General features: G+C 44.0%; 1 protein-coding gene across 1 annotated transcript; it reads right to left on the bottom strand.

Annotated features, from left to right (window-relative positions):
• Nucleotides 1–1,420: 1,420 nt before the first annotated feature.
• LOC139665569 (glutamate receptor ionotropic, NMDA 2C-like) lies at nt 1,421–22,226 on the bottom strand (the record flags this gene model as incomplete). Its single annotated transcript, XM_071544621.1, has 8 exons — nt 21,870–22,226; nt 20,716–20,814; nt 12,363–12,428; nt 11,865–12,053; nt 10,903–11,243; nt 10,152–10,266; nt 5,487–5,698; nt 1,421–1,607 (listed from the first exon to the last, which is right to left on the bottom strand). Coding segments are annotated over exons 1-8 (1,566 nt in total), but the record flags the coding sequence as incomplete, so codon positions are not given.
• Between the last annotated feature and the right edge of the window lie 499 nt (nt 22,227–22,725).

The raw sequence follows: 22,725 nt of genomic DNA, 5'->3' as shown, positions 1-22,725 counted from the left end.
CTCACTTGCCTTTCTGGTGAGGGTGAATTTTGCGGAGTTGTACACACACTTACACACACACACACACACACACACAGAGCAGAGAAGAGCAGAGCGGCCCCAGGCACAGAAACACAGGCAGGAATGCTCTCCTGAGGAACACCTGTTCAGGGCGTTCACATTGAGATGCAGCTGTGTTTGATGTGGCTTGGTGTGTGTGAGAAAGCATGTATTACCACCATATGTGTATGCATGCCCTCACACCATTGACCTAGTTAGAAACCCATCAAAGGAGCAGCCTCTGCCATGCGCTGCTGTTGACCAATTACATACTGCACCATCAGTACTGCAAACTACCGCCTGCACTGAATGAATGGGAAAGAAAACAGAGACACAAAGTACTGAATCTCACTCTGTGTCACCAGTGATCTGTTTGTTTCATCAGCTGTGTGTCTGCTTTCAATGTCTTTGTGTTTTAGACAATGTGTGAAGCATTGAGGTTCATTACTGACTGTAAAGCTTTCACTCATCATTGCACCCTGTATCATCCCTTTCCTCTCACAGTCTTATTCACTGGTACGTTTTCTATCAGGCTACTCGTGCTCTACTTTAAGATTATTTGTGCAAGTCAAAAACTTGGTGGAAATCACTGTTTACGGCCTCAGGAGCTGTTTTTGTTATCCGTCCCTGAGCTCAGCACTGAATTAGGCAAAACTGTTTTCATGTACTCTGCTGCCTCTTCATTGGACTTGCTGCAAAATTATTTAAAGCTGGTGCAGCTGGTCTCTCTTGGTATAGGCCGATTTAAACCGATATTGAAGGATCTTGTGGCAGATGTTTTTGTTTTGTTTAGTCAAGATTGAGCCTCCTGGTTTCATATTGGACTCTGTTCTTTTGGAGCGCTTATATAGAACATTTTTTTTTTCTTTCTTTAATGTAATTTTGATTGCATTTGGATTTTATACAATGTTTTACTATGTACTATGTAACACTGTTGTATGTTGTTGGTCCTCAACGTTTGTTTGTCATGCTGCTTTCTTAGCTAGCTCTGTAAAAACAGAGCCTGGTTTATCTAACCTGGTTAGATAAAATAAACAGATAAATAAGAAATAGCCACAATTACTGTTTTACTGTTTGTTAAAACTATGGGTCATGATCCAGGATTGTTTGTTGGCCTGTTCTTCTGTTCTTGCTGGGCCATATGACAAAAATAGGTGGATACAAAATTGATATGTATTACAAAGTAACTGCTATATAGAAGTAACTTCAGTCATGATTTAATTAGGTCATGTCGCAGACCAAAGCTACATTTACTGAAGTTAGATCCATGGATGAAAAATGTAAAGAAATCTTAATTGTCAGTAGAAGGCTAGTGAGCGACTCAACGCAGCAACACTGGATGCTGCATTTTCTGCAGAGGGATTTGTCCTTCTTTAAATACCTCAGGCCTCAGTCTCACCTCTCCAATCATGCCGTTCCAAATCCCACGGACCAACTTGCCGTGTTTTCCATTGGTGACCAGGTAGAGGTCGTAGGAGAACTTGATAGTGCGGGACAGCTTCTTCAGGATGTCTATGCAGAAACCCTTACAGCACAGTTTGGTGTAGGGCTCAGAATGGCCGATAATGCTGCGAGGAGGAAGGCAAAAAACACACACACACACAAGTTATAAAAATACAGTTTTGTCAAGATGTGGTGTGATCAACAACTCTGTCACAGCTGAGACTATAACTATTTTTAGCCTCGGTGACTAAAGCTACATTGTTGTACTTTGTTTCAGAGAGTGAGTGCTAAATAAATGTGCGCAACCATCGTCTACAGCAGCAAAGTGAAGGGCAGGAGATGCCTGGCTCATTAGCTAAAATCAATGTCTGTTAACAGGGTGTCTTTCAGAGAGAAGGAGGAGCCACCTAAAAAATGGCAAACGCGTGGGTGCACACATGCACACACACACATAGACACACATACACACACACATACACACACTCACAGGCCGACAGTCTGAGAGAGTCTGGAGTAGATGGTTGAGTGGCTGTGATGGCCTCTAATCAAAGGCCATTAAGGTGTGTAGTGTGTGAGGGAATACTGACACACACACACCCACATACACACACACACACACACACACGCATCCTTCCTTTGGCCTCACTGCTTAATGGGGTGTAGTAGCAGGGAACAGAACAGACGGAGAGAGAGAAGGTAAGAAACAAGTGAAAGTGAGGAAAGAAAATTAAAAAGAATAGAAAAGAATGGAGAGCCACCACAAGAGAGGTGGACAGACACAGACAATATGAGTCAAAGGCAGACAAATTGAAAATGAAGTAGACACGCTCCCTAAAACAAAGATTTAGGAAGAGACGTGTGCACCGAATATAAAAAATCTCTCCCTCTTTTCTTCACTTCTTCATCTATCCAGCTGCCAGAATGGAGGACTAAAAGCTAAAAGGGCTATGAGTCATGGTGTGTGTGTGTGTGTGTGTGTGTGTGTGTGTGTGTGTGTGTGTGTGTGTGTGCGTGTCCGATTCAGATAGAGAGCCTCAGCACGTCAATGAGTCAGCATAGGAGCTGTAGAAGGAAAAAGAGAGCAAGCGAATGAGTAAATGAACAACAGATTAAACATAAAGACCCAAGCGATTAATTAACACGCAAGTCAATTATTTTCAAGGCTGTTCGACACTTTAAGGACGCGATTCAGACAAATTCCTTTCTATTTGAAAGCCTTGCTATTTTCACACGAGTCAATAGCTCTGATAGACACCGAGTTAATTAATCGCTGCAGACTGAAGGAGTTGGCCACCTGTCATCATTATACACACTCCACTAACAAAGCACACACACACTTGCATTCACTGTCTCTTACCCTCACACACACACACACACACACACACACACCCTGTCTCCCTCTCTCACACACCCCCACCCACCCACACCCACACCCCAACAAACACACACGCCCGTCCTCGGAGGATTCACAGCAGTTGTGTTGTGTTTGTGTGTTCCTCAAAATGCCCAGAAACTAGTGCAGCGTGGAGGGAAGCACCATGAGGGAGTCGGACCGGAGAGAGACGGATACTCAGCTGAACGGTAGACAGGAAACACAAGGCGAACAACTCTAGACAAGGCCTGACAGGGCACCAGCACCAGCTTCAGCTGGGGAGAAGGGGGGGGGGCAGGAGCAAAAGAGGACAGATGGAGGAGGAGGAGAGGAGGAATCCTTTAATTTGCCGCCACTGCGACCATTTAGGGAACAATGTGGAATGCCAGTGTCCTACAGTCATGATGCTACATTCACTGTTTTGTATTGTGTTAGTATCTCAGTATCAGTGACATCAAGGTTGGAAAAGAAAGAGTTGCATGAATTCCTGCTCTTGATCAATGGAAGGAGGGAGGCTCAGTTTCTGGCAAAAGAAGCCGTCATCTGTCCAAAGAAAGGATTTTTAATGAGCAAGACAAAAAACTTTTAATTACGCTAAACATCTGCTCTGTAGGGAAGCTGTTTAGACTTACACACAGCAAGATTAACTGGTTTATATTGCAGCAGTCCACTCTCTCTCTCTCCCTCTCTCTCTCTCTCTCTCTCTCTCTCTCTCTTTCTCCTTCTTTATCTCGCTCTGTCTGTCTGTCTCTGATTCGCTCTCTTTCTTTCCCTGTCTGTTGATCACCATCCAAACAGGGCATGCAGGACAGAGAGTGAGAGAAAGTGAGGGAGGGAGTCTGAGAGAGAGAGAGAGGGAGAGAGAGAGAGGGAGAGAAAGAGGGCAAGATGGGATAACATTGTCCCATGCCATGATAGATGTCCCCATGTTGGACAGATAAATCTTCTTTACTGGCAATCAATGTGCCATCGCACCCAACAACACCCGCTACACATCTCTCTCTCTAATTAATGTGCCATCCATGGTAAGCTTTGCGCTCTGCGTGAGGAAACACACACACACACACACACACGCGCGCGTAGAGACACACAAGACGACATATATGAGCTGAATGTGTAGGTGATGAAACATGTCCTAAATCTCTAATAATCCTACCTGATTAGGTGTGATACATGTGAGCCTTGGTGGGTACAGTATAAATGACTATATAATGCATAACATCACATTCTGCCTCCCTTCCCATACCAAGCTTATCTTGACACACTCATCATTTTCCAATACGTCCTTAAGTCTAGTTTTGACCCAAATACATTTTATTGCCTGTTCACACTATTCTGACTTTGTTGCAAAGAAAGTGCAACTGCATTTTGTGAAAATGCAAGTCATACTTTGTTTCCATAACATCAGACATGCAGCATTTTGTTTCCATCATAAAATAGACATATGTTACATGAACGAATTGTAGATACACGCGTGCATGTTGCATGTACCACTGGTTTTGCTTTTTGTGTATTTTGTTTTGCAAAGAGAAGACTTGCTTGCACTTGCTTTGGCAATGGAGGAAAATGGAGCCAGAGGTGGGGCTAGAGGCAACCTGGCAGCTGCCTACATAGCATGAAAGCTCACTATCCTATTCATTGTGATTGGTTGGGTCACAAAAAATGTGGTGTCTCTCCTCTAAAAAGTTTAATTTTCCTCAGCTTTAAAGCACTCCACTATGCCTAAAAGAAAGTGAGGTGCTTTCCATCTGCCTTAAGACCATCTCCCATCAATTTAACAACAAAACAGGTATGCTAACAAAATATATGGTGTCTACATGTCGTTATTAACATGTTGTGTTGAAGAGCAACACAAACGTGTCTGAAAATAACTTTTTCAACAGTGCAGAACCAGCAGCAGATTTCAAGATATATCTATTCCCCTGGTGACTCCTGCATCTGTTGGCATGCACCATAATGTGTGTCCTGTCCCCACAACTGTACATAATTATATACCAATGCCTACAGGAATCACCATCTGTTTGTGTAAGGGTGTTTTTATCATTTTCTTTTTATTAAATGTTTCAACTCCAAGGACATGGTTATGGATTTTAGTAGCAGGAGCATCACAACCACCCTCTTAAATAATGAACGAAAGGTGATGGAGTTTCGTTGACACATATGTTGGCTGTATTAATGTGTAGTTATTAATCAGCTGAACTTTGAGAGATCAGCAGATCAGCAGTACAGATCAGCAGTACAATGCACAACAGACTTGTAGTTCTATTCGTGTAGTGCATTTTCCATGAATGTCTGAATATGATGAAGACATTGTGTATTCCTGATGAGTACCAGTTGTACCAGTTGGAGGTAATAGCTGTTTAATGGTTGTTTTCTGTCATGCTGTGATCTGTGTGCGACACTGGAGGTGTATTCAGAAGACATTTAGCGCTTACATTTACTCTCTGTTTAATGAAGTGTGGAAATTTGCCTTAGTGTCTAGGAGTCACCGAGCAAATGTCTCAACAGAACAGAACTGAGGCAGAGAGAGACAGAGAGAGAGAGAGCGAGAGAGAGAGAGAGAGAGAGAGAGAGGGTGCAGGTGTATGTGTTGGCACTCATGCTGGTGTGTGTGTGTGTGTGGTGTGTGTACCTCTCAGTGCGGTTGGACTGGCGCCTGCAGGGCACCGTGTTGCGGACGCAGGTGCCGGTGCCCGGGTCCACGTTCTCCACGATGACGAAGGGCCGCTCCTCCAGCGTGGCCACAGTCAGGTGCCGGTCGTCCGACACCTGCTCCAGGAAGCTGCCGTAGCGCGGCCACACCGGGTAGCGGACCTGGAGGATCCCCCGCGCGTACGTACCCACCTGGAGAGGGGTCGGGGGGAGGGGGGGGGGGGGTGGCGGGAGACAAAGAAATTATCATGCAACGGGTGTCCGGGTGACTCAGCGGGTCAAGGCGGTGCGGGAGAATGACCTTCAGGTGGGCCAGATGTTGTCAGGTCTTCAACCACACTTCTTCAATCTCATTATAAAATAATTCAAACAAGTGCAATAGAGTTCAATATGATAGAGTTTACAAATCAAATTCAGACAACCCGAGCTGGTTCCATGGAAGCAACTGAACCTAAATATATAAAACCATTTTTTATATACCTTACTACGCCCCACCTTTTGGGGGCCTTAACACAGATACCTCCTTGACTGTATTTGCCATGTTATTAAAAATAAAACTTATTCTTACTACACACACTTCACTAAATCAAGACATTATGTGCTTATTCATTTCTACTTCTGTGTGCTGAGTATTTTACTGATTATACATTTATGCAGGCCTTCATGGGCCTTCATGTGAGTTAAAATCTCCCACAGCGGGTACCGTGTGCTTGTTGTGGGTGTGAATCTCGCCTGTGACCTTTGCTGCGTGTCATTCCATCTCTTCCCCTCTCTCTCTCTCTCTCTCTCTCTCGCTCTCTCTCTCTCTCTCCACCTGTCTTGTCTTTTCCCACTTCATAGGATAAATTATTCGTTCTTTTAGAAAGGAGAATTAGCATGTGCCAACTTGGAGGAAATGGAGAAGAAGATGAAAGAAGAATAGAGTTCATTAACGCATACTAAGACGCCTTAAAAGTCTTTGAGTAAAAAGTTTTTGAAAGAAAAAGGCAGAAACAGAAACAGACACAAAGAGCAAACCAACCACATTAAGTTAATAATACATCCCAGCATGTGTAGCGCTCATTACATGTTGTGCCCCTGTTCTTTTTGGTGATTGATTATTCAATTATTTATTGACTTTTTTCAACTGAATACTCATATTGAAATGTTACTGTTTCTTAAATTGAAAAAGTTCAATTGATTACTTATATTTAGAGCATTCTAAAGGCCTATTATCTACATGTTTTGCTGTCTATTTTTATTTTTTTTATTTTTTTGTATTTGCTGTTCTTGTATAACTGCTTTAGCGATGGAAGGAACATCTCACTGTGCCAATAAAGCTCATTGAATTGAACTGAATTGAATTGAATTGAATTGAATTGAATTGAATTGAATTGAATTGAATTGAATTGAATTGAATTGAATTGAACTGAATTGAATTGAATTGAAAGATAGAGAGCCAGAGAGCCAGACTCTATTCAGCTAAGCATAAGAGGAAGCTGTGAATGTCTGAGCTTCAGTGGGAACCACTCCGGACCTGAATCCCTGTAGATTGTCACATCCGAGTTCAAAGGCACAATGAGTAATCCCCTCTGTGTCAGTGCTAAGCTCTGTGAAACCCCCTGTCTGAGAGCCTTAACAGGACTCTGTTTGTCACATCAACCCGTCCTACTGAACCGCACTGAGCTCAACCAGCGCTGAGTTATGTGAAACTCTCTGTCTTAGATCCTTAACGAGCCCGTTGTTTTTCTACCAACCCCTGATCTGTTCCTAGAGCTCACTACTGCCTTTTTCACACATGGCTGATTTACAAACCTACGCTGATGTATGATGTGCATTGCTGTGCAGCGTTTCTCTGTGCTGCCTGTGAATGATAGCTGAGTGGATAACACGGATGACAGTTGTGGAGATCAATCATTTCTATCTCTCTTTTACAGCCTTCCTATATTTCTCGCCTTCTCATTTACCACCTTCAATAGAACCTCTTGTCATCTACCTGTCATTCTCACCCTCTTAGCACCCTATATTCTATAAGGTAAAAGGTTAAAATAGCACATTAATATCTTAGAACTTTCCCAGTACTTCATGTAGGAAATAAAAGTAAGCCTTGATTTTCTGTTGTTTTGTTTTTTTTCACACATAGACCTTATGCCCAGGCAGCTATGTTGAAATTCACTCGGGGAGTGAAACTCTACCTGGAAGAGCAAGTACAGTGCAGCTCTGTCCTACTGCTGTGTACCGAGATGCAATATCATACAAAACCCTGGGAACTGGACAAACATTTATCATTTCACAGATCCCCTGCTGAAAAATGTATTAGAAACAAATGGATCTCAAGAATCTGAAGGGATATAGGTTCACAGTTGGAGGTGATATATTTTGCCCACTATATCTACAGCAGTTATTGGAATCTAGCCCAGGTAGCATGTATGTTCCTATCTAGAAAATCAATAGGAAAACCTTACCACACAAAGCCTTTGCACAGCTGGCGGCAAACACTGTTGCCTTTGTCTTATTTGCATTTAAAAGTAATAGAATAAGGTCAGTAGAGGGATGGTAGATCTCTGTAATAGAGAAAAAATGGCTAATATCTCGACCATTTGTGTTCAGTGACCCAAAACTAATAGTCTAAGTCTCAGTAAAGGGCTTGGAGCAATGCTTTGCACCAGCAAATATTGCAAGTTTAGTACTCAACATCACAGTGAGAAAGTGGTACTTGCACTATTCCATTTTCTATACATTTAAGTTTCCCACTTTCTTCCTTTTCTCTGTGCAGATTCTACAGGTGGAAAACTAGAGGAGGGAACAGGAAAAGGAGGGAAAAGGCAGAGAAAGAAGGGAGGAGGAGGAGAGGGGCCAAGGAGAGACAAGGAGACCTTCCCCGCCCCAGCCTTCCTCAGATTGCGATAAGGAACAACAGCATGTTGAGCTGTCAGGGTGTCACTGGAGGAGAGGGGCTTGAAAAGAGCATGCCACACTACAACCTGTCGGCGTAATGGATGAGCTACATGACATGAGCAGGAGGGGAGAAGGAGAGAAAAGGGAGGAGGGAATAAGGAAAGGAGGGTAGAGGGGACTGAGGAAATGGAGGAGGGGGTGGAGGGAAAGAACAGGTAGTGAGAGATCAGGTTCTAATGAGGAAGGAATGAAATGGAGAGAGGAAGGGGAGTAGATCTACTGATTTTCGACGTGTGTGTGTGTGTGTGTGTGTGTGTGTGTGTGTGTGTGTGTGTGTGTGTGTGTGTGTGTGTGTGTGTATGGTAGTATTATAGGTGGCAGGTGGCTGCTGATAGTGTGAGAACAGCAGTACTGCATAAAGTGTATCTACATCTGAACATGAGGACATGGTGACTGGATGAAGTGAAGCTGTTGAGTTATGGCTGTATTATGGCTGAGGCTTCAAGATACACAAACACACACACACACACACACACACACACACACGCATGCACACACATAATCACATCCAAAACATTTAGACATATGCACATGCACACACACACACACACACAAACACAAACACACCACATGTGTGTACACACAGGCCACACAATTACACGTCCATGTTCATACACACACACACACACACACACACACACACACACACATACATACACAGCAGCCAGGAGGTGACATTGATAAACTAGGTTGGTCTTTCCAGGGCAGGAATAAATGAGTTCAACTGTAGCTGTGAGATTACACTCTGGACTCTCTGTTTAGTCTCACTTTTTCAATATGCCCTTGGGAAGTGTGTGTGTGTGTGTGTGTGTGTGTGTGTGTGTGTGTGTGTGTGTGTAAAGAGAGAGAAACCCCTTGAGAAAAGGGCGAGGCACAAGAAACAGTTTGGTGTCCACCAGGAGAAAGATACTAACACTTTGTGTTATTACACATTTTTTTACTTACATTTTCTTCCTGACCCCTGACCCTAACTGAAGCCCCGACCAATACACATCTAATTGTTACCTGTAGACCAACCTTAAAGGAAAAATCCACCCTTACACTGTTATATACCATCAATCTGTGATATTCAATACATTCCAGGAGTTATTTTGTGAGGTGGTGATGCAGTTTTCATCTACTTCTGCTTCCGTTAGCGATTTCCTACATTTTCCAAAATGCCTTTCGACAAACCCCCAGAGAATGGTCCTGGACTTGTTGCATCCAGCTATTGATTTTACATGTAGGCGGAGAGAGCGATAGCGATAGTGTAGTAAGAGCAAGAGAGCAGCTTCCAGTTGAGAAAAAGCAAGTCGCATCTCTGACTCTTTTCTTAATTAGGTCCTCTAAAAAACACTCCTCACAAATATCCACTTTTCAGTGTTAGTATCAGATTTCATGACTATACTCCACAATGCTCATAAGGTATTTCATGCATTTCATCCTTCTCAGTATAACTATCCCATGGTGCACTGTTCCAACGCACTGCTGAACTCTCACCACCCTTTTGTACAGCTGAAACCGTAATATATGCAATGCTGACTTTGAGTATGTGATTGAATGCTGAATCTATGTGAATGTATTTGATGAATGTATTTAAAATGTATAATGTTATGTATTTGTAGAGTGATAGATTGTATGTCTTGCTCTGTCCCTTGTGCTGTATTTGAGGTTCTGTTGTCCCAGTATCATGGGTGCCAGTATGTATTCAGATTCGGGTGCCCAGTACCTTGTCCCAGAGCCTCTCTCGGTCCAGAGCGATGATGACCATGGAAGGATTGGTGAGAAAGCCTTGGCTGTTGAACGACAGGTCCTTCTTGTCCCATGTCACATTCAGCATGTGCCTGCAACCCGTTAACACACACACACACACATACAGCGAAAGTAAATAATATACAATCAAGAAACTTTGATTCTACATGCAAGCACACAGGAATATGCATACTCAAGTACACAGATGCACACACACACACACACACACACACACACAGACACACACGTGCACACACACACACACCTACAACGAGCACCTCCTAATTAAACCTAAAGCTCCCCTGGGAGGGCTTAATCTAATGTGGGAGAATGGAAGTAGCTCATTAGGGGATGATAGAGTTAGCTGATTGGTGGAGGGCAGGATGTGCCTGCTGAGACGCTTCTCTGTCTGTTAGGAGATTCAGCCATGACAGACTGAGCTCTGAATAATGAATCCAGGTCAATTTACATTTCAGACCACATGGAATAGAGGGGCAAAATACTTAAGTAGTTTCACTTCTCGCCGCGTGCTTGTAAGCTCACGTGAAGAGTGTGTGTGAGTGTCTTTGTGGGTGTACATGTGTCTTCTAAAGCTCTCCTGTCTTTATATTAATAAGACCTCAAAGGTCTATATCAATATCAATTTGTCATATAATTGGTCTGTGGCTGTACCTCTGTTAGCCTATACCTGTATATATTAATTACATGCCATACATGTTCCCTCTCACCTGAACAGAGTGTTGTTGTCAGACTGTTTAGCCGGCGTGTTGCAGTCGCTGTGTCCCTCAGGAACAAAGCCTTGCTGCTTCTTGAAGCTCTCTGCCCCTTTAGCCACAATGGCGACACCCTCCCTCACCCTCTGCCGCAGGCTCTTTCTCCAGTGGTCCGTTATTACGCCGATGACACCGACGGGGAAGCTGATGGGTGGAGGGCTGTCGGGGTTTCCCACAGCCAGGCTGGGCAGGATCCAGATGTAGCCCGGCCCCAGCAGGCCCACCTCAGCCGCCTGACGGAACAAATACTGCGCCTCCTCATGGGAGCAGTAGGCCAGCAGGACCTGAGAGTCCACCTACAGACAGAAATGACTGTATCTATCAATGGAAACCCAGAGGACAGAATCAAATCAGCCAGCAACATTAACCCTCAGTATGACTCAATCTGGAACAGGTACAGGGCCAGTTCATAAGAACAATAAGCTAGCAAGACCTGAGAGACCGAATCAGAATTGGAAAGCAAACTACAGACACCAAGATCAAACCCTTAATACTGCCCAATACATAAGAGACAAAGGAGTGATTTGTTAAAGTAGTAGGGTTATACAATGAAAATGACCTACAAAGATAGAGATAATTGACACTTAGACTACTTGAAACCTGATACTATGACTAAGTCCAAGGGGAAATTAAAGATATATGGAGGAATGACTCATAGCAATTACAGAAAAACACTGGCAGTGAAGTATGATCACACAGGCTTTTCATTTTTTTTCTTGATTTTACATCATTGACTTTTTCTTGTTTTCTTTTTCCTTTTTCTTTTTTTTCTATAGATATGTATTTTAAGTAACTTCAGTCCTTGAGAAAGCACTATACAAACTATTGTTAATTCAAAATAAAATTAATTTCACTATTAAATTTATTGAGTTACCATTCACAAAGTTCAGCAATATATACAGTATATTTCGTCCTACCTGCTGCAGCATGCGTTTCGTCCTCACATCATTAGCCCCAACGGACATTTCCAGAGACAGGACGTCCTGTAGATTCCACATGAAGTAGGAAGTGTCTGTGTAGGAGTGGACTATATCCACAAAGGTGTCATATCCTGGCAAAAAGCTGGTGATCACCACAAACTCGCCCCAGTCGTACTCCTCCATAAGCTGAAACAGGGACATATTAAAATAAAGAAATAAAATAAACATACTATCATATAATAGTAATGATATTGAGTTGAATTGCTGAGATGTGACTCAATCAAATGTAGATATACAGAATCATTGCAACCATAAAAATTGGGATGGAGTGCCAGCCCAGATAGTGTCAAGTATGTTGTCAGTCACAGACTTTAGACTCCACCCATCAGATGTGACAAGCTGTTTAAAACTAACACAAAGAGCATTGTTTGTAATTACTATCTGATGTCTGATTATCAGTGATGGTGAATGTATAAACACAAAGCACTGCTGTACCTTGAACATGCAGACGATCTGCTGTTCCAGAGAGGCTCCCATCTGCAGGAAGGTGGATCCCTCAGCCTATGAAGGGGAAGAGAGTCTGACTGAGAGAGTATCACTGCTACCAAACACAAACCTTGTTGTGAAAGCACAGTAATAAGCAGGGTGAACTCCATAATGATCCTGTGGTTGAAGGGCCAACCTGCTGCCTGTGTTCCCATGCATGTTGAAGAGACGTTTTCAAATATTTAGAAAAACAGCCTTATTTCACTTTCAGACTGACAAACATGCACCTACGAAATAAAAAATAATGAGCCACGTACAAGTTAAAAATGTGAAAATCAAGCAAAGTTTTTCCACGACAGCGGGATATCTGTAACTTTCTGTCATAACAAAAGGGAGAATCAGTGGGATGTCAGCTAAACCAAAGAGGATACAACAGAGGCTTATCAAAATACACTGTAGGTCTTGCACTTGTCATATCACTTGTCTATCACTCCTCATTGTAGCAGCACCTCTGCTCATTTCACCAATACCTGGGTAATGCATGTTGATCACTTATTCTCTTGAGAGTCTGATCAGTATCCATTACTGTCATTCAATCAATATTTTCTCGCATCACCATTACTGTTAACCATATTGCTACTAAAGAGATGGGAAAAGAAAAGGGACAAAATGGAGAGTGAGCGGTGCTTGGACAATGTTCTCTACCTGGCACTCGAATTTTCTTTTATGAAATGTCATAAAACCCTCATAAATATCCACCATGACATATAAAAGGTCAGGAGAAGTTTACAAATGCCCTCAGTCACAAAACATATGCCATAGCAGTTTTTGACATTTCTGACAGCAGATTTGACATCAAAAAATTTTATGATCTATGAAGCACTAAAACCCATTTTGATTGGGAGTGATAGAGATGCAGCTGTCAAAGACACACTCGCACCCTACAGCAATGAAGCTGCAGATGCAGAGTGACGTGTCGCCGGGACCGGCTACCATGAATATTCATCTTACAGCCTGCACCTTTATAGACGCTCACATTTCATGGCAGAGCTTTGATTGTCCAAATTGAGGTTCTTCTGGTGCATGTTTCTTTGGAGTTGCACTCAAACGCTCAGTCCTGCTGCTCTCTTTCTGTCACAAAGGGGCGGGCCCAAAGCTAGTTAGAGCCCAGAATGGATAGAGCATTTGCATACCTATGTGTGTGTGTGTTGACACATGAGATGGAGAGTTATTAGAGTCACTGAACCTGCGCCCTTCAAATAACATTCTGGATCAGACAAAGTAGGCTATGGGGAGAGGCTGAGCAATACAAAGAGGAAGGAAACGGAGAATGTAAGAGTTTTAGAAAGGCTGGATATGGACCAAAAAGAGCAGGAAACGTCAACGGACAGAGAGGAAACAATTTTTTAACCTTTAACTTTAACCTTTAACCTTTAAGGGCAGTCGATCATGCATGCTCTTTTCCAGTGACGCCCTGCTTCACCTCCAAACAGTTACATGCAGTTACACATCAGTGCTGCCCAGTACAACCACAGTCTTCTACTGGGGTCACTGGAGCATTTAGGGGTTAAGTGCCTTGCTCAAGGGCTGCTTGACAGTAGTTGCTGAGGGAGGGGAGAGCATCATTCAGGGGATTCAAACCAGCGCCCTTCCAGTCACATGTATGGAGATGGAGGAATCTTTAGTGATACATGGGAGAGAGAGGGAGTAAGAGAGTAAGAGAGAGAGAGAGAGACAGTAGATGAGAGACTAGTGTTAAACTGTCAAGTGCCATATGGGACCAGGTCTCAGATCTCCTCAGTCTGTGAGTTGACAACTGTCATCTCTCCTTCCTGTTCCTGTTCCTCTCTCGTACAGCTCAGAGGCTCGGCGAAGCCCCAGGGAGCTGTGAGCCAGAGGAATACCACAGGAATATCACAGCTACACTCTCTCTCCTTCACTCAGTTTACCAGCTTTATCTGTCTGGGGCTGTTTGAGCCTCGCTCGCGGAGGCTGAACCTCCATTAGACCACTAGCTGTGCTACATACCAGACTAGCTACAAGGCCTGTCACCTTGTGTTGACCTGTAATTGTAGCGCCCCCCTTGGGCCAATCAGTGTAATTCTGAAAATGCCAGAGCGGAGCGGTGAGATGCATAATTTCAAGACGTTTCATCAAAATCCAATCAGTCGTGTCTGAGCTATCGAAGAAATAAACAAATAATGCAGCAAACCCCTTTGGGCCAATCAGTGTAATTTTGCAAATGCCACAACATAGTGGTGAGATGCATCATTGCCCCAAGTTTCGTCAAAATCCAATTAGCAGTGTCTTAGATATTGAACGAACAAATGTACATAAGGAGATCCACATTCCCCCTCACAGTGAAATCGAATGAGGATTACTACAAATTACCTTTGTCTCTCTCTCTCGCTCTCTCTCTCTCACACACACAGTTTACCACTCTCTCTCTCTCTCTCTCTCTCTCTCTCTCTCTCTCTCTCTCTCTCCCCCTCTCTGTCCCCGTCCATTCTCTCTCCTGTCCACACCACCCTCCCCCCTTCCCAACTGTCTCGTTCTCACCGCTTTGGCAGTGCGGCTGTCACACACAGACATAATTAGTGGCCCTACTGCAGGAGCGTATGGTAATGTGACAGGAAGATGGTGGTCATGGTGGTTGCTCACACACTCCTCTCCTCCCCCAGGAAGAACTGCGCACCTCCCCTCAGTGGAAAGACTGGCACGGGTCAAACCGTAAGCAGGTCACACACACACACACACATACACAGGCAGGCTCACTCACACACTCACACACTCACATACGTACGCTGCGCAATCTGACACATATCATGTCATGCATGTCATCCTACACTCCAGCCCTTCCCATAAAGTTTGTACATATGTTGGCTGTCGTGTCCGTCTCAACCACATCTTGACATACAGTGAAATGGATCTAGAAACCGATTGATGATGCACACATGCACAAGCACAACCGTAAGAACATCCTGAACCAGATGTTTCCGTTTATAACCCTCTCAGTGTTTTCAATGCAGTGACACAGAGAGGCAGGCTTAATCTGTATTACGTGATTGCAGACAGTGCTACGGTTAGATACAGTGGCAGCCTCTGCGTGTGAGTTGTACATTAGTGATAGGTTAGCTATAGGGTCACCCTGCCGCAACACTCCCACAAGCTCAGCAACTCACACAAAATCACATTATCTTAAATCTGAAACAATCCCTTTGCTCTTTTTTTATTGATAGAAAATGTATACTTTACACGTCAGCAATTTGTTTTAACAGATAATCACACGGTAATCACAAATTAGAGATGCATATAGCTAGTAAGCACGCAAATGGCAAAGTGAATGTGGATGTCCTCAGTATTATGGAGGTGGGTAACCTTTTGAATTTTCAGCTCTGGAGGGAAGTTTTCCTGCCTTTCCAGCTGCCTGGATAGCTTATCAACAACTCCCACTTTTTGAATTTCTAAGTAAAGCCAACTGCTAATTCAGGAGTGCCAGGCACAAAAAAAAATCAGCCACCAAAGAAGCGTAGAATGCAGTTTCCTTCAATTTTGACCCTATTCTCCACCACGTTGGTAGTTTGACTGGCTGTCTTATTGAAATGGGCCATGCTGTGAAGCTTTGCGGTGGCATGGTCATTAACATGGTATCTGGCAAGGTTTCATTCCCAGCGCTGGAAACCAGTTTCCAATGGGAATACTGAGTAGCGGCTCTGGGCTTCTGGTGACCTGGTTATGGAATTCTGAGTGCGGTTTCTGGACCATGACAGAGAGAGAGAGAGAGAGAGAGAGAGAGAGAGAGAGGGAGAGAGAGGGAGAGAGAGAGAGAGAGAGCGAGAGAGAGAGGTACAGAAGGACAGAGAGAGACACAGAGAAAGCGGGTCAGTCTGGCCACAGAACCAAACCCAAATATAAACTACAGTGTGATCTATGGAGAGAGAGGTTTGGCTCATTGCATCACTCTGGTCCAACATCACAACGAACAGCAGAGTCTGACCAGAGACTGCAGTTAGGAATGGGACTTAAACTCTCAAGTTATAATTGCTACTGACAGCTTCAAATTGTAATAAATAATGTTATCGACTGGAATACTCAAACTCAGCAATGCAGTCTTATTATGTTCAGGTACTTTGCCTCAAAAATCCATAAGATTCATGGTTAATACGCAATTTTATTCCCATTTACTGACAAACACACAAAGAGGTCTTAGCTTCATTTAGTCAAGATTAGAATAGGCTTGGCCCTTAAGACCACTGCTGTGACTTGCTATCAGAGCACTTTGCTTGCTTTTGTACATTTTTGTATGTTGTCTGTCTGCAACTTTTATGTTCATTTTGATGCTGCTTTCTAGGCAAGATCGCCCTCGAAAAAGAGATTCTTAATTTCTCTGGTGGTACATGGTTAAATAAAGGTTCAATAAACAAATACAGATTTTATTTGAATGCCGTTATTATCACTATGTACAACCGCTATCACTCATTATTTCAAGTTAATAACTGTAATCAACTTAAAAGTTTGTCTCCCTTCAAACTAGTTTCTGTGTAATCAAGTAAGTTACATGCAGTTACACACCAGTGCTGCCCAGTACAACCACAGTCTTCTACTGGGGTCACTGTAGCATTTAGGGGTTAAGTGCCTTGCTCAAGGGTCAACACATATTTTCTCAAAAATACCTGTCAGATTTCAGTGTTTTTAAATGTAACAGATGAGAGTTGTCGTCAAATTGCTATAATCTGTTATTTCTCAAACTTAATTATAGTGCATCTCAACACTGGAACAAAACAAAAAAGTTTTGCTCAAATACATATATTCCAATGTCATTAAACAAGTAGTAAATGTGACTCTGTTGTTTTTACAAAAGCAATTATGTTCTTTTTCATAGCATAACTACATGCTGTATGTAATTTGTCAAAGGCAACACATAGTATAAACCAGTCTACACCAACAAAGAGCAGAGTTTTGATGACAACGGTGGCAATGTCATCATCATCATCATCATCATCATCATCAGAATACAGATTTATCAGACAGTAGAATATTGTACCAAATAAACTCCACAGTTTTGTTGTTGTCACTGAAGTTTCACATTCTCTAATAATTTATTTCAGCACAGACCTCCTGGAGCAGCAAATGGTGCTGATCTATCCTCCTGGGGAAGGTGTCTTCACACACACACACACACACACACACACACACACACACACACACACACAACCTTCCTGTTAGTGTTTGTTGTAGCCTCTTGGGCTCTGTTCCTCCCTGTTGTCTCCTGCTCTACCAGTCCCATGACTCGACATCTGGATGCAGCACCCTCTAATGATCACTCAGCACACTGCAATGAGTCATAGCCAGCCAGCCAAGCACACACACACACACATAGAAACACACACTCACACACAACCTCTGATTTCCAACTCCTCGGAGAGACGCGTTGCGATATTTTGCTCTTATTCTCGCAGGCCCTATTGAACAGTTTTTCTGTCTTTCTCACCCGCTCCTCCTTCCCCCTCGCTCGCGCTCTCTCATTTCCTCCTTTTCTCATTTGCTTGATATATGTGCCATCTGACAAAAGACACACTTCCTCTCCTCCCTTCAATCTTTTCATCTTTGTCTCGTTCCCTCCTTCCTTGTTGTTTGCCGTGGAGAGATCACTGAGACAGGAACCATTAATAGGCGGCCCGGGCGGTTGCTGCTTCTTTTTAAACCCGCCATCAAAGATACTCATCATCATCAGGCTATTGATAATCAAGCGCTATTGAGGTGCTTTTATCCCCTAATAGAAACACACACACATATGTTTTTCTCCAGTCCAATCCACCTGCCCCATTGTGTCAGATACCTCTGACAAGCTGTTTTTTCTCCTTGCTGACAACAAAAGCGTCTATAAGAGAGAGAGAAAGAGATAGAGGGAGGGAGAGAGAGGAGCAGGAGGGGCGCTGAATGAGGCCTTCGACAGGCAGACCTCAGAGGAGAGTGCTTTACTCTTTGTACTATATAGAGAACTGTCACTCAACACTTTGGGCTCGTCAGACAAACGGCCGCTCGGTGCGATAGATAACATCCCATCTGCACGTCTGTCTTTGTGAAGGCTCATCGACTCTTGCCTCCATCAAGCAGAGAGGTTAAATAACCCAGATTGAATCAGCCGTGATCAGGTTCACCAATTGCGAACCAGAGATTGTGGATAACTGACAAAGTTTCCTACAGCTATTTTTGGATAGTCAGAGACGCTTTAACTTTCCGCAGTGGAAGTACTGCGTGAGAGGAGTATCAAAAGCACATCTGGTGTAAATACAAACTCCTCTGTGCCATTTTAAGGTGCAGCGGGAAGGCGTAGAGGGGAGAGCGAGGTTGCGAAAGGAAGAGGAAGATGGAGAATGAGGGAGAGAGTGAATGGTTAGAGTTTAGCGGTTGAATGATAAGTGCTGCGGGGAGCATCGCCCTCCTGAAGGGTCTAATTAACAGTTTAATGGGGTCCTGGGGCTCAGAGAGAGCACACCGGGCCATGGAGAGAGGAGCACAGGCCTCTCCCTCCTAGCCACTGCCTTAATGGATTCAGCCAGCACACAACAGGACTAAAAAACTGAATTCAAATGTGTCAAAGAGTATAGGGTGATAGAGGGGAAGATGGTAAAAGAGCAGGGAAAGAGACAGTGAGGGAAATATAGAGAGGAGGGATGGCAATTTTCAGAAGAAAAAGAGTCAAGGTGAAAAGTGGAGAGACAGAGACATAAAAAAAAAAAAGCTGGTAGATGACAGTAAGATGGAAAAAAGCAGGATGAGAAAATAGAAAAGAAAAGGACAGGCAAAGAGAGGAGTGGAGAAAGACAGGGAATAAGAACAGAAAGAGTATTTCTCTTATGAAAAAAGAGGGAAGGGAGACTTATCTGCGGGAAGTTAGCAGTCAAACACTGCCTTCAGGCTGCTGTCAGCCAAGCTTCATCTAAGCATCTCTCTCCTTCTCTCCATCTCTTTCTGTCTCACTCACTCTGCCTTTTCCTTTCTCCCATTACAATACTGCAAATCAATCACTCCCCTGTAGCTACAACTCCTTCTGTTTAATACCCCTCCATGACGCGCCATCCACAGATACCTCCGATTAACAGGCGACTGGTAAATACAGGCTATGATTTTACAAATCCAGCCTGAGGGTGTGATCCACCGCTCGCAAACACCCGGCTACACTCTTCAGCCGGGTTTGGAAGCTTCTCGTGCCTGGCTAGGTGTGGGAACGAGCCCATTTGGCTGTGTGTGAGTGTGTGTGTGAGCGTGTGCATTCGTCTGTGAGGGTGCGCATTTGCATGTGTGTTTGCATGTGTGAGAGAGAAAAAGAGAAATTCAGAGCCGGCTCTATAAATACAAGGTGTTGATGATGGCAGTGAAGTGAGTAAAGGAAGGAACGACAAGGGGAAGGGATGGAGGAACCACTCACAACTCAAAAGTGGGGAAAAAGTAGAGATAAAGATATCATCAATCACCTCATTACAATCTAACTAAACAGCTCAGCGCTCTCCGTCTCCATTCATCAATGATATACATGCTAAATCATACATGCTAAATCATAGCGGGGAAAACCTGCCGGTCCTCAAGTGTGCGGGGATGATTGATTGAGGCTCAGATTGCCCGTAGCACTTGTCTTTCCTCGCAAAGTTTCCCCGAGCAGATCAGCTCAGACTTTCCCAGCCAGGGATTACAGAAGTTGATGAGGGTCGATGGCTGCAGTCATCGCTGACGTTCACCCATCCCTATTGCTCATATCCAAATATTTGCATGCAGCACGTTGCTTGCCAGAGTAGGTATCACAACTCTGACCTACTTAAGTAGTTTTATGCTGAATGACGCTGGTGTGGAAGAGTTATGACTAAGGCAGGCTGCTGTGAAGGGCTGCTGCTGTTCCTGTCAGGGTTTACCTTACAGGTTGAGGTTAGGGTTGTAATAGGTGCTGTATTATGGTTCGTGAATGTTATAACTTTATATTTGTGGGTTCTGTCTTACAGACCCCATGAAATGGCATCCTTCCTTGATTTGATGTATTTCTTGTTGAAATAGGATGTTGGGGCAGGACATAATGCAGTGAGGGATCATTCAAAAGTCTAAACCAATGGAATATGAGTCAGGGAGAAAAGGGAAGTTTGATTTGATGGGAGGGGCAGAGGGGCAGAATTGTTCAAAAATGTGTGATGGTTTTATTGGTTGGAATTTAAATGTACGCCTACTAGTGCAGCATGAGGTCACCATGAAAGATTCTCTGTTTTCCAGGAAGTAAAAGTAATGGGTCATTAAGGTCATTAATTGTTAACTCCAGCGTAGTTATGGGTCAAAAGATCAAAACGACGATTAGGGTTTGCAGGCTACACAGTACCTTGTGTGGTATGACCACTGCAGAGCCGCCACTGATGCCCACAATGGGCAGAGCTGTCTGAGTGGAGAGGAAGTCCAGAATCTGAGCCACTTCTGCCACCTGAGGAAACAACAGACAGATTCCCCATTTGTATACATGAAGTGGGGAAAATACGGCACAATACTGCATTAATCATGTCAGTTTGATAGTATGATTCTTATATTCACCGTGAGGGTGTTTTGTTAACAAAACCAAACTGGGTCGAGAAGGGAGACAATTTAGATCAAGTTGGAAAGTTATTCAGCCCAGAACCCAAAGTTATATTTAACTTTTAGATGAAACTTTAATGATTGCCATGGTGAAACTGGAAAATTGAGTCTTGGTCTGGGACCCAGGCTCGTCAAACCATAACAGCACTCATTCCCTGTTGGGACTCAGCATTAGCAAATAATGTTTATATCATTATTACTTTAAACTCTTTCTTTATTGTACTTTATTGCACTGTTTTGCATGTTGGTGAAAGGTGACTGTTTGAATTTTGATGACTTCAATGCCATATCATCATGCATTCCTCACACCTAAACTCCCTCTTAGTAGCTGGTGGGGGTGGAAGCAGTGAAGAAGTTCATCCATCGTTGATGAGTGTTGCTGTTTAGGAGCCAGTTTTGTATTTTGCTCTTAAGTTTTGATTCGTCACTTCTTGGGCAAATAGAGCGAATTTAGAGTCTCACCTGGGGCATGTGAAGTTTTTCTCAGTTGCAGCCCCATTTCGCAATTTAAGCTGATAAGATGGCTTTATTACCTCCGCCAAGGAGGTTATGTTTTCGGTGCCGTTTGTTTGTTTGTTTGTTTGTTTGTTTGTCTGTTTGTCTGTTAGCAGGATTACGGAAAAACTACTGGCCCGATTTTCATGAAACTTGATGGAAGGGTGTAGCATGGGCCAAGGAAGAACCCATACAATTTTGGAGCAGATCCGGATCCGACTCACAAACAAGCAATAATAGCACAAACCTTGGCGGAGGTCTGCACTCTCTGAATGCCAGTCTAGTTTTTACATAGAAATGTTGCCTTGTGCAGCTTTAAGAAACACTGATTTGAGTAACTGAACAGCATGACTCTGGAAAGGATGTTTTATCTGGAAAGCCTAAACTAAATTGTTTCTCCTGCGTTTTCACCTGAGCGCCAGCACCCGAGCCCACGTCATCCTCAAACACCACGCCGTGCAGCCTCTCCGTCGCCATGGTGTCGCAGAGGCGCGTGAGCAGGTCGCGGGGGTTGGTGTCGTTGACCAGCACGGTGACGGGGTTGACCACCACGGGCAGGTCGGCGAAGTTCTCCCCGCTGAGGCGACCCCTGACCTCGTTCTGGTAGCTGGAGCCGCTGAACACCACCGCCACGTTGATGGACGGGTGGACGACGAGCGGCCGGGCCCGCAGAGGGGGCGGGCAGGAGGAGAGGAGGAGGAGGAGGAAGAGGAGGAGGAGGAGAGGAGGCCGAGGAGAGGGAGGAGGCTGTCCCCGAGGAACGGCCATGTTGGCACCCTACTGCCTGGAGAGAGGAAGGGAGGGAGGAGGTAAAGAGAGAGAGAGAGGGAGGGGAAGGGAGAATGGAAGGAAAGAGAGCAACAGTCAAACATGCAAGCTGCTTTACTTTTATGATATTTTTGACATAATGCCTCATAATCCGTCAGTACATATCCAGCCCTTATTTCTCTCTCTCCCTGTCTGTCTCTCTGTCTCTCTCTCTCTCTCCCTCTCTCTGACCCTTTTGTATGACAGTATTAGCCCTGCATTTAGAATCTTGTCTCATGAGGGATACTGTGTGTGTGTGTGTGTGCGTGCGTGTGCGTGTGTGCGACTGTGTGTGTATGTGTGTGTGCATGTAATCCTCCATAATCCAGCCCCCTGTGTCATGAGTGTAATCACCTCTTCATCTCTACACACCACTGCTTCGGCAACACACACACACACACACACACACAGAGCTAGCGCAATGCCAAAAACTGTAACCCAGGTCGTCGACCCTCATCAT

Source organism: Centroberyx affinis, unplaced genomic scaffold (assembly GCF_046629955.1).
Source record: "Centroberyx affinis isolate AG114_WGS23_722 - 3 ecotype Tasmania unplaced genomic scaffold, CSIRO-AGI_Caff_v1 ptg004623l_1, whole genome shotgun sequence".
Lineage (NCBI taxonomy): Eukaryota > Metazoa > Chordata > Actinopteri > Beryciformes > Berycidae > Centroberyx > Centroberyx affinis.
This window is presented reverse-complemented; position numbering and strand designations above follow the sequence as displayed.